The sequence below is a fragment of the Ochotona curzoniae genome, unplaced genomic scaffold (genome assembly GCF_017591425.1).
Source record: "Ochotona curzoniae isolate NIBS_2020 unplaced genomic scaffold, NIBS_Ocur_1.0 scaffold_4701, whole genome shotgun sequence".
NCBI lineage: Eukaryota > Metazoa > Chordata > Mammalia > Lagomorpha > Ochotonidae > Ochotona > Ochotona curzoniae.
This window is the reverse complement of record NW_024467122.1, coordinates 76,702,079-76,714,461: the sequence shown is the minus strand read 5'-3', so window position 1 is coordinate 76,714,461 and position 12,383 is coordinate 76,702,079. Positions and strand designations below refer to the sequence as shown.

General features: G+C 52.6%; 1 protein-coding gene across 1 annotated transcript in view; it reads right to left on the bottom strand.

Annotated features, from left to right (window-relative positions):
* The window catches only part of LOC121149076 (cell migration inducing hyaluronidase 1), a 50,615-nt gene that overhangs the window by 17,234 nt on the left and 20,998 nt on the right, over nt 1-12,383 (bottom strand). Inside the window, exons 11-16 of the mRNA XM_040969513.1 lie at nt 10,252-10,427; nt 8,296-8,505; nt 3,801-4,006; nt 2,914-2,983; nt 2,022-2,150; nt 743-828 (exon numbers count right to left, since the gene is read on the bottom strand). Coding sequence (XP_040825447.1) covers nt 743-828; nt 2,022-2,150; nt 2,914-2,983; nt 3,801-4,006; nt 8,296-8,505; nt 10,252-10,427 — 877 coding nt within the window. The remainder of the gene's footprint in view (nt 1-742; nt 829-2,021; nt 2,151-2,913; nt 2,984-3,800; nt 4,007-8,295; nt 8,506-10,251; nt 10,428-12,383) is intronic.

The window sequence follows — 12,383 nt, the reverse complement described above, 5'->3', positions numbered from 1 at the left end:
ATTCGCCCCTCCTACGATTCCTCTCCTTTCTTCCTGTCTTCCTTCCTTCTGCTTTTAAGTTTTGCAAAGACAAACGTCTTACAAACTTTCCACCCACTGTATAATCCCAGGCTTCAGGCACCACTACCCACAGCAGAGAGGAAGAAGGCCACTGTTGCACAGGAATATAAGCAAAGGCTAAAGACGACAATCAGGTCACAAGATATGATATAACTGCTGCGCATCAGGAAACATACATGCTATTTGTCTTTTAGGGCTTGGTTTATTTCACTAAGTGTGGTGGTCTTTAGCTGGTATCACGTCTGATGAGGCTGGGCAACTAGTCTCTTTGAAGTCTGCTGTAGGCTTGGCCTGTTAGACTCAGTCTCGGGCTTATTGACACATACCAGCTGCATGCCACAGCTCCCTAGACCAAAGGTGAAGTTCATCTCTCCTTGCCTAGTCTCCCCTTTATGCTGGGTGCACCTGCTAGCCATTCCTGTCGACTGATCAGGTATTAGCTTTGCCAAGGGATCTGGAAACCTCTAGCAGGTTCGTTACCTGGAGTCTGAGTCCTAACTCAGATATTTCCTTGCTTAGATTTTTACCAGGGTTTCTCTAGAAACCCACCCAACAGTGTCTGGCACTTAGAAAGAGGTCAATGGCTTTTTCAGGGAATGGAAGGGGAAATGAGAGAGAGGAAGGGGTGAGGCCCAGGAGTCATGGCTGGAGGCAGGAGTGCATCTACCTGAGGGCTAATTACCTGGCCGAGATGATGGAGAGGAAGGGCCTCTTGTCCTTGGCGGAGGCCTCGGTGGTTTTAACCCCATTGTCTATGATCATGCCGGCCTGGAGACGGAGAGGAGACGCTGACTTCTGGACAAGGCTTCCCACACCCAGCCCCTCTGCAGAAATGGGCCAACATGGAATATTGCTCATGATGGCTATGGGGAAAAGACCCTTAGACTAGGGCTGGCACACTAAGGGTGTTGAGCTGAGGCTTAATGGGCAGCGCCACCAAAGAAAGGGCCTGCTCCCCAGCTCCGAGTGTCCCTCAAGCCAACGGGAACTTCCTCTTTGTTCCTGTCCCATCCTCAGAGGTGGCTAAGGCTGCCCCTCCACCTGTTTTCCAAAGTCCTTAACCATGTCCTCCACCAACTTTCTTTCCCTCTCTGCCTCCTCCAGACCTCACAGGTCTGAGGCCCACCTCCCCTGCTCCTGGGAAGGCTTCTCAGTCGAGTTATCTATCACCTGCAGCCATGCACCTGCCTCCCCAGGTGACTTCTCTTCAAGGTCCTCTGTTGACATTTTTGGGTCAAGATCAGGCTATTCCTTGCTTACCCCTGCCTTCTGCCCCACGAAGCCATCTAGGTTCTTAGTTTCTCAGTGTCTACACTGTCCAGGTTCTCTCTCTTTTCTTTTCTTCTTAGGATTTATTTATTTTTATTGGAAAGGCAGATTTACAGAAAGAGAGACAGAAAGATCTTCCATCTGCTGGTTAACTCCCCAAACGGCTACAAGCATCAGACCTAAGCCAGGAGCCCAGCACTCCATTCAGGTCTACCACATGCTTGGGCCATCCTCCGCAGTACCTACAGAACCTGGCACGGAGCTGAGTGGGCACACAGTGGGCGCTCAGGACATGTTAATGAGGGAACTGTGGTGACTGGGACACTTCTGCTCTCCTTCCTACCGGTGTAGCTCTTAGATGGAGCAGCCGTTTCCCCCAAGAAACACAATGAGAGGAAAGAAGCAGGGCCGAAGTCCATCTGTCTCCTTCAGAAAGTGCATCCCAGGCTTGCTGAACTCTCCACTCAGCCCTAACCTCTCTTAGCTGATGGCACACCACCCCCACCAGGTCAAGGGCAAGGGCAAGCTCAGGTGCTCAGCTCTATGCTCCATCTGATACTCAGTCAGTGCCAGCCCAGGAGCTGCTTCCAGGGACATTTCCTGACCTGGGAAGGCCTGACAATGGCTTCTCTGATTGCTTTGAGACCAATGTGAGGGAAAGGATGCAAGGTGGCTAGTCTGGGGAGGCTCACCCGGTAGTTGGAATGTGCCCGGTTGTTGTAGAATTTTCCCAGCGGGATATGCTCGGAGTAACCCGGGGAGTACATTCCCACTGAGGGACCTGTCGGAACGTGGTGAAAAATAAACCAGAATCCTGTCTCCTGTGAAGAGAAGGCAGGTACAGGGGGAGGGGGCGTGAGTTCAGGTCCAGTGAGCTCTGTGGCAGAGTAACCTAGGAGCCCATGAAGCCCTCACCACCTACAACCACCACATCCACATCCACACGACCCAGCTCTCGAAGAAAAGCAACACAAACTTTGAGGGAGGGGTAACTGATGGGTCCACTGTGACAGCCCATCCTAACGGGCCATGGTGGGTTCCCGAATATGGCTTGCTTGTACAGAGTTCTGTGGCTCCTCTTTCAACACATCTAAGAGGATCGTGCAAAGCTTTTCCCTTTCATTCTCTCGGACCTTGTGATGTAGGTACTGGCAGGGTAGGGGTAGGGCTGTGTCAAAGGAGTGGGGTGCTGCTGCTCTACCTGCCATCTCCCAGTTCCGTATGCCCCTTGGGGTCTTGCTGCTCTCCTCCGCTACCCCACACCACCCTCAATCCTGTCCTGGCTTCCTCCCCTGCCAGTACCTACATCACAAGGTGGATCCAATGATGTGCCATCATTGTGCCAGCTTACAATGTTGATTTGCCAGGGACCATCCAGTGTTAAAACATTTTCAGGGAATAATGAGTTCCACACAACAAACACCTGGTCCTCATGCACTCAGGTCATCACTCTTAGGATATAACCTGAGTGTGTGTACATGTGTGTGTTCCCTCCTCACTCCAGCCGAGGCCAGACCACAGCAATTTCAAGGGTGGTCTCAACTGGCTTCTCCAGCCCTAGACCCCACCCCACTTTCTGCTCACCTCTGAACCTGCAGCAGCACAGTTTATGAGGTTGTTGTTGGGATTGGCCATCCAGAAGGTGGACACCGCACTGCAGGAGAGGACAAGGGGGGAGCATCATGTCTGGAGCCACTGGCACTCGTTACACCACATAGCTGACCAGTTTTTGACACACTGGTGTGAGAGGTGTGAGACACTAGTGTTGTACCCGTCTGAAACCCACTTTGATTATCGAACACAGGCAAAATTCAGAAATCCAAAGGGGCGGAGGGAACTAGCTTTGTGTTGCCGTGGGCTAAGCCACTGCCTGTGACACAAAGCACCTGCTCAAGTCCTGGCTGCCCCACTTCTGATCCAGTGCCTTGCTAATGTGCCTGGCAGTAGAGACTAGCCCAAGCATGTGGGAGACCTGGATAGAGTTCCAGGCTCCTGGCTTCAGTCTGGCCCAGGCCTGATGGTTGTGGCCATTTGGGGAGTGAAATAGCAGGTGATCTCTCTTGGAAAGGACATGGCTCTTTAGGGTAGAATCAAGGTATGGGGTCAGATCTGAGGCTGTCTCTCAAGAAAACAAAAGCTGATTGAGTGCAGAAAACTGTCCATTTCTAAGAAGCAGACTGCAAAGATGAACAAATTGGAGACGCCCCATTTTCCACCATGATGGAATCCCGTGTGACCTGAGGGAGAGCCCCAGCCCCACAGATGAGAAGGGGGCTTGGCCAGCACAGAACAAACCCCCCAATGCAGACAGAGAAGGGAGAAGGCATCCTCCGTCCTCTCTCTGGGAAGCCAGGAGCACAGGTGGTCCTAGTGTGAGAGACTGCACCTGCTCACAGGTGTCTGCCCCGATCTGGGCACAGGAGCCAGGTGTCCTGGGCAGTGCAGGGGCACAGAGCTGGGGCATCACTTACTTGCAGTCCTGCCGGGGCTTGGGGATGTAGCCTGGGTAGGAATCCTCTGTGATCATCTTGCACATTTTGCTGTCCCGGTCTGAAGGGAGGAGGGTGCCCGACTTCACCAGGAGGCCGAGGCAGTGGTCGAAGGTGTTACGTTCCTCAGGCCCATCTTCTGTGAAGAAGCAGTGGCCCAAGGAGTGATAGCCCACCACGTCCTTCACCTGTTGGGGTCAACATGGGAATATGTCACCGAGCAGTCAGCGACCCATGTGCTCATGCATCCAGTCAACAAATGCTAGACGATCTTAGCTTGCACACCAACCCCTGAGGAGCACTGGGACGTGGAGCTAAAGCTGACACAAGCATTGGATCTGGGGAGGGAGGAGCAGGGAGGTAGAATAGTAATTTTTTAAGCCTCTTCCAGCTGGAGGAATGGTGTGTTTAGGCACCATGGGTTAGGAAAGGAGACAAAATGTCCCACATGAGAACGGTGGGTCAGAGAGGAGACCATGGCTAAGGGCTCCCTGAGTCAAGTCTGCTGAGGTCACAGCTTACTCGGGTGGGGTTGTCCCACAGAGGAGATGCGGTGAGGTAAGGGAAGTGGGGCTGATTGTGTCTGAGACAGCGTCTCAGCTGGCCCAGGTGGCGAGCATTGATGCTCCCCACTGGCCGATTTTTAGCCCAGGGTGCAGATCAAGCCACTTTTGCAATCCCTAGGGGGCGAGTCCGAAAGGTTGTAGACTCCAGCTCTTCTGCTTCCCTCCTGCAACCACAGATGCAGCAAAGGAAGCAGCCAGAGCAGACAGTGAGAGACAGAGATGTGGCCTGAGCCGTACATCCAGCCAGCATGGCACCCAAGTCCTGGACTCAATCACTTCCCCCACCACAGAGGGATGCCCTTGAACTCTGGAACCCCTCTGCAGCTGCATTCCTGAGCTTTGTCAACCTTAGGACCCAAGGTCCTCAGAGGGTCCCAGGCCTGAGACCTAGGACTTAGCTTCCACTCACTCCTTCTACCTGGCAAGGTGGCCTACTCCAGCCAGTGGCACTGCTGACAGCTCGCTTGTCTTGACTGAAATCTTGTATTTCCAGTCCCACTCATGGGTGCCAACCACCATCTGACTTGAGAGGATCCCTGTCTCCCTGTGCCAACCCACAGCCATTAACTATCACCATGGCTGACTCTGGGAAACAACTCTACACCTCAACCCCAGCACTGCTAAGCTGGGGGCCATGCGGTGCCACAGACTACAGGATGGTAACGGCATCCACAGCCTCTACTCATTGAATGCCAGGGACACCCTTCAGTGGTAACAACTAAAATGCAGCCAGACACCCATCGCCCAAAATTCCAGAGAGAGAGGTAGAGAGAGAGAGAAAGAGAGATTGTGTGTGTGTGTGTGTGTGTGTGTGTGTGTATGTGTGTGCACATGCAGGTGCCTGGGGAGACAGGAGGTTACAAAACCAAATCATCCCTGACTGAGAAGTACTTACCTAGGGCCAACACCTCAAGGCCTTCCAGAATTTTCCATATGACACCTACCTGTTTTCCAGGCTTCAGACAGCTAGCAACCCCCACTGGGCTCCTCCTTGTCCCACCTGTGCCAGGCTGTCCTCATAACAACTCTTTGCCTTGCTGACCCCTCCCACCATCCTCCCCCGAACTTCTCTCTTTTCAGAAATTAGGAAAATGAGATTCAGACAAGCCCCGTGATTTGGTCAAGGTGGCAAGGCCCCAATAGCCGAAACCGTGGCTTTGTAATTGTGTTCCACCACTGCACAGGGGAGGGAGGCTTCCGACAGGCAAGCCACCCTGATCCAGGCCAGCTCTCCACGCTCGTCAACGTGTGGCTCTCCCTTGTTGCCTTTGGTAATAACAGGCAAAGGCGTGATCTTGAATCCCATTCACTCCTACAAGAAGTGTTTCAGTCCATACCAACGTCATACTGCGGGACCACTTCCTTTTCTCCTGGCCAGCCATGAAAGTTGCTTACAAATAGACTGGAAGGCACATGTGGGAGAGGAGGAGAAGAGGCAAAGAGCCAGCAGGGAGGGCTGAGGGCAAGTTCAAGGCCTGGAGCCCTCTCTCCCTGAAACCTCCTGCCCACCCCATCCCCGCCCCACTGCATCCTGTGCTCTTTTAGCACTTAGCTCTACACTCCCTGCATAGGCTCTGCTGTTGGGGAGGCGCTGGGGGAGCATTTTGCGTACAGGTGAAGAACAAGCTATGGACTTTCCTAACAACTTCATTAGCAAGAAATTTTTTCCAAGATCCTTGAGGTGTGGTGGGTCCAAAAACAATTTTCAATGAAAGGAAGAAAAAAAAAATGCTTGTTATTTCCCTGTTGTCAGATGTGATGCTATCTCCTTTAAACCATTATCATTCCATTGCATTAGTATTCTATTGCACTAGAATTATTATTCTATTACACTGACAAGCACAGAGTCGGGATTTGAGGCCCCATCAATAGTCAACAGAGGCAGGAGGCAACTCCCACCCCGCCTGGGCTGTGTTCCTTTTGTCTCCTGAGGTGTGGGGTGAGGCTGGTGCCCAGCGGCCAGAGGGAGGGCAACCCCAGGACTGGTGGTGGAAGAGGCAAGTTTAAGTCTCTACTAAGCCACCAGCTTGCCATGCGACTCGCCTGAGAGACTCGGAGGGTTCCTTTTGGCCCTGGCTCTCTGAAACTGTTCCTTTTGATGGCATTTCCCCACCAGGGCCACTTCAATCAGGCGAGTCCCATGGGCTCCCTCTGAGCCAGGGCAGCAGAGACCACAAAACGGCTGCTAAACCAGGACAGACAACAGCAGACACCAACACTTCAACGGGGAAAATGGAATGAAGAGGTATGTTGACTTTGTTTTCAATTATCTATAATCATGCTTCGGATAAATGTCAATGGCTATAGTACTACCACTGTGCAAAGCTGGTATGCTTACTTTGGTGCAGATAATGTTGAGAGGTTGGCATTGGGCGGGCTAAGCCTCTGCTGGAGAATGTCCTAAATTGGAGTACCAGTTGGCGTCCCTGCTACCCTGCTTCTGATCCAGCTCCCTGCTAACACACCTTGGAAGATGGCAGAACATGGCCGTGTGGACCCCTACGCCCACATGGGTGATCCTGATGAAGTCCTAGGCTCCTGGCTGAGGTCTGTCCTAGCCCTTGCTGTTGAGGCTGTTTGTGGAATGAACCAGTGGATCCAATCTCCCTCTCCTCTCTTTCTGGATGTGTCTCCTTCTCTGTCAGCATGTCTTTTGAATGAAATAAATATTTTTAAACATGAACTCATGCTTTTCTTTCATATTATACCTTTCCCACACACCTTTTGAAGATGCTCCAGTTGAGTGGATTTTGAAATTCTTTGTACCAAAATACGATTATCTTTTACTCCCATTTCCCATGAACTTTTCGAAATACTTTATATACAACTCCAGTTGCCATGACACCCACCCTCCACCAGGGCACAGCAAGAGAAAGAAACTGCCATGCAGAACAAATACAAACAGGGATTACTCAGACTTGCCCCTTCCCTCCAGGCTGGGTTTCACATAATTCACATTGGTGAGAAGCCCTTCAAATGCATCATGCTGAAATGATAGGAATCTATGACTTCCAAGCTGCTACCAATATTAGAAATTATTTGGCGGGTGGAAGGGGTGTGTGTGGGAGGGTCTGGCATGATGGCTCAGTTGGTTAATCCTCCCCCTGCAAGTTCTGGGATCACATATGGACAGTAGCTTGTGTTCCAATTGCTCCGTTTACCATCTAGCTCCCTGCTTACAACCTGGGAAAGCAGTGGACAATGTCCCAAGTTCTCCTGGCTCTTGGCTTTGGATTGGCTCAGCTCTGGCTGTTGTGGCCGTTTGGGGAGTGAACCAGGATACGGAAGATCTTTCTTTCCTCTCTGTAAATATGCCTATGATAAAAATAAATAAAATCTTTTTAAAAAAATAAATGATTTTGAATTGCAAGAGAGAAGCTTTCCTTTGGAGTGGGTGGCAAGTGGGTAATTGGTTTTGCATGGATCTGAATGAGGTTATGAATATGCAAACAGAAGCTGGAAAAGCTATCAGAGAACTAAATTACCCCATCTAATCAGAACAAGAATGAGTTTCTAAGGCAGCCTAGCAGAGGTGGGGAGAGGGGCTGGAGGGACAGGAAGCAGAGGGGCTGCCTTCTGTCCTGGGAGGGTCTGTAAAGAAAGAGGGACCCCATGAATCAGCACATGGGAGATCTCTCTCTGTCCCTCAAATAAGCACATTAAAAAAAAAAAAAAACAGAAAAGATACTGGAAAATGATAAGGATCGGGAAGAAACAGGAAGTCCCTCTCACAATTCTCAGAGCCCCTTTGTTGTTTCCTGTTGGGTGGATGACCTGCTCTCCGCTGATAAAATTTCCAACATCTCTGCTAAGGATGGTTCAATCACCCATAGCTTTGGAGAGCCAAACAACTCCCATCCACGCGCACCATCCCTTATGCTGCTATCCCAGGGAAGGAGGGACCTACTTACCAATAGGCCATTGGAGCCGTGGACGGTGACACAGCGAGAGAAGGTGTGGTGGATGGAGAGGTCTCGGATGTAGGTGGGCGGGTCATAGCCTCCTTTCTCGTCCACGTCCCCAGCCAGGTGGAAGTGAATTGGGTACTGACCCACCAGCTGCTGTCCCATGTGCTTCAGCTCCACGCCCTCCAGGTGTGCAGCCTTAAAACCCAGGGCAAACTGCGAGAGGAGAGATGAGAGGGACAGGGTGCTCATGAGGTCCTTCTATCCCCTTTGACATCTTCTGACTGCAGAGGAGCCACCCCCAAGGCCATGTGACCTGGCATTCATCAAAGCTGTTCTCTGCAGACCGGCCAGGATGCCTGGTCCTTCCCATGCAGGGGAGATGAACAAGGCATTCTGGGCAGGAGAAGGTGCCGCAAGGCCTTGGGTGGCTTGGAATGGGGATGCCTTGGGGCGGGGGCATCAGCTGGGACTCCCCTCCTTAACTGCTTCCTACACTGCTGAGTGATATTATGATAATCCTGAGAAAACCAGGGAGAGGGGAGAAGGTGTGACCTTAGGGGCCTGGGGCATGTGGGTGAGGGTGGGCCCAGGTGCTATCGGAGGCCTTCTGCTGGGAGCAGAAAAGGGTGTTGACTCTGGCATGTCCCTGAGCCCATACTCTGGTGGGGTGTGTGTGTGTGTGTGTGTGTGTTTGATTTGTGTGAGCGTATGAGTTTGTAGAAGAGTGTATATGTGCATGAGTGTATGTGTAAGAGTGAGTGTATGTGTATATGGGTGAACGTGTATGTGACTGCGTGTATGTGTGTCATGAACATAAGTTATGTGAGCGAATGTATGTGCAAACGTGTGAATGTGTGTGTGTGACTGAGTGAATGTGTGTGGCTGTCTGTGTCAGTGGTGGCTGCACCATGAACTCACTTCACAGTACGGATACAGCTACTCTCAGTGGGTTTCCAGGAACCACTTGCCCTCATGAGGCCTGCACCCCATGAGCTGGCTCACCGTGGGAAAGTCATTCCTACCAGCAAACTTAAACTGGAGGAGGATTATGTTGATGGGCTAATCATTCCTTAGGAATGGTATGCCTGCCCTGGGGTGCCATGTTAAGCAGGATTCTGAAACCTATTTGGACTCACTAGGGGAGGACCCTGATCATTCCAGGATCACTGTGGGGATTGGAAGGGGGTTGCAGCCACTTGTGTGATCAGACAGCATCACCACCTTACGCCACTCCCATCTGCCCCCAGCGAGTCACTGGACATGTGCAGGCGCGTTCTTGGTGCTGACAAGGACTGGGCAGCCCTGGGAGCGTTTAATACATGAGGTGAGGCGAAGCAGGACTCCCGCTGTGACTTCTGTAAATGTCACTCCGTCAGCCGGCTCAGGGGGGATGAGCTAAGTGTTAGCCCCAGCGACAGGACTGCCGCTGTGGAGAGCAGTCCTCATCTGGCTCCCGGACGGCACTGGGCCACCTGCGTCAAAGCCAGTGACGGCACTGAAGAGCTGGCAGGAGTGTGCTATTCCAAAGGCCGGGGAAGGACACCGAGCTCAGAGGAAAGAGGCACCACCTTGCTTAGAGTAAGGACACAGGAGCTCCGGGAAGCTGGCGTCCTGTTCCTTCCCGGAGCAGTGAGGACCCTGCAGCTCAAGGTACCCCTACTTTGGAACTCATGGATGAGTTTAATGCCAGCCCCCCCGCCCCAATTCCCTCTGTGGCTTCTATCTGTGCTGTAAGGGACCTGTTGTAAGTGTGGCTTGGGATGAGTCAAGAGCGGGTTCTGCCAGGAAGTGACCAGACTCAGACGAGGAAGACAGGAGATGAAGTCAACATGGCAGGGAGTGTTGCATGGCTGAGGATAGGAGGGTGGGGAGAGCAGGTGCTCTTTCCCAGATCTCTTCCCTTGCTTGCCTGGCACCCTCTCCGCCCGCACCGCTGCCCATGGACTAGCACCTCCATACCTTAATATGGCCCCCAAAGGTGTCGAAGTTGAAGAAGTGGCAGAGGTGCTTGCTGTAGGGGTAGCATTTTTCTTCCATCTCCCCCTGCACCACAATGTTCCGGCTCAGGAGCCCCACCTCGGCGCGCATGTCCACGCCGTCCATCTCCTCCCCGGTATGCAGGTACTTGGGTTTCCCTGGGCAGAGAGGGCAGAGAGTGACAGGTGGGAAGGGACCCCGTGCCCGTCACGCTGTACCATCCCCCTGTGCTGCTTCCCTCTGCCCACTGCTTCCTCATTACCGTGATCTGTGTACACACACGCTGCCTGCCATCCCCCACCATGGAATCTCGCTCTAGGGCAGAAGTCTTAGCATTCTGCACTTGCTCTCCCCCCACTTCAGAGGGCAGGGTGGGAGATTTGCATGTGGCCCAGGTGCATCTATGCTTGTGGACAGCTGTGTCCTAGAAATGGCAGAATGGCCCATGAAGCCAAGTCTCTGACCATCCACAGATCTCTCTCTGTCTTTCTCTGCAAATCATCTTCTGTGACAGTGGCAAAACCCTGTTGCCTTTTTAACCTCTGTTTAGGCTGTACCACTACAGGCTGGTGCTCAGCAAGGAGCCAGAGTGGGGTTTGTGGGTGCAGGCTTTGGGGTGGTTGGGAGGGCTTAGTGGCATCTTGGCGGATGCAGGTGGAGAGTCTGTGCTACATTCTGTGCTCACCTGGTACTGATCCTCCCACTCTGGTCTTGGAGGGAAAGTTGCCCTGCGCCCTACGCCCCGCGCCCTGTGCTGTGGCCCTTCTGTCCACCCTCCTTCCTCAGGCGCTTGGTATTGGGAGTTGACATTTCCAGGGATTTTTCTCACTTCTCTACACTGAACAAACAGGAAACCTTTGTTCCTGTCCAGGTCGCCCTCCAACATTGCTCAGTCCCTTTGCTGCTGAGGCCAGGGTCCCTGGACTTGTGATCTGTATCTGTCCGCTGCCTGCCCTACCCTCTGCCACCCACACTCACTCAATTCCTTGCCAAATGCACCTGCTGCCCTCCTTGCTGTCTCCTCTTTCTCCCTCTGTGAAGATGTACAGCCCCGATCCTGCATCCACCATGGCCTCAGGTTCTTTTCTGGGATAAAGAGATCTGAGCTGGGCTCTCCATGCAGCCTGTGGTTTAGGTTGCTGATCTGGCATGTAGGCCCTGGTGCTTGCATCTGAGGACGCAATTATGGAGAGCAGCAATCTCCTACGTTGCCTCTTAGCCACACTGCCAGCACCGTGCGGCTTTTCCCCTGACCTTGACTCGGGCCACAGAGTGCGTGCGTCAGCCACACGGGCAGACCGAGGTATAATCAGCACCCACTTCCTTGACCTGGCCCTGTCCTCTCATCCATGGCACAGGCTGGTCCCACCCAGTGCACTTCCTGGGAGCCTGCCCCACAGCTGAGGGTGTTTCCTGTCTTGGGAGATAGTGGTTTCTTTGAAGCATTTTAGTTCAAGCTGCAAAACGGATGTGTGACCGTGTGGCCTTTGGAGCCGTCATTAGTTTTCTGTTGCTACTATAACAAACCATCATCATGGCCTTCCGGAATAAAACCATGTAAAGTCTGTGATATCCCTGCAGGCCAGACACTTACATCGACATTGGAAGGGGCCAGACTCCAGGTGTCAGCATGGCTGGGTTCTTGTGGAGGCTCCAAGGACAAGCTCTCCCTGGCCTTTCTCCAACTTCTGGTGGTTGCCTGTTCACCTTGGCCCAGGGCCCTGTCTTCACTCCAATGGCCCTTCACTCTGTTTGACTACCTCCCTGCCACCCTTTCCCTCTCTGGTCTTTCCTTGTCCCTTAGGGAAGGATGCTTGTCATTGCACTGGGTTCACTAAGAAAACCTAAGCCAGCATCCCTATCAAGAGTTGTGACATTGCCACACCTGCAAAACTCCACTAGCCTCCCCAAAACACAGTCCTAGACCCCGAGGATGCGCTGTGGACACAGTGAGGCTCACGATGGAGTCCACCACAGGTCTTCCTCCAACACATTCCGGGAGCCCAGGTAGTGGCACAGCACATTAAACCACCACTTGTGACACATGGCGCTGATTCAGTTCAAGTACTGGCTACTCCATTTCTAATCCAGCTCTCCACTAATGCGACTGGGAA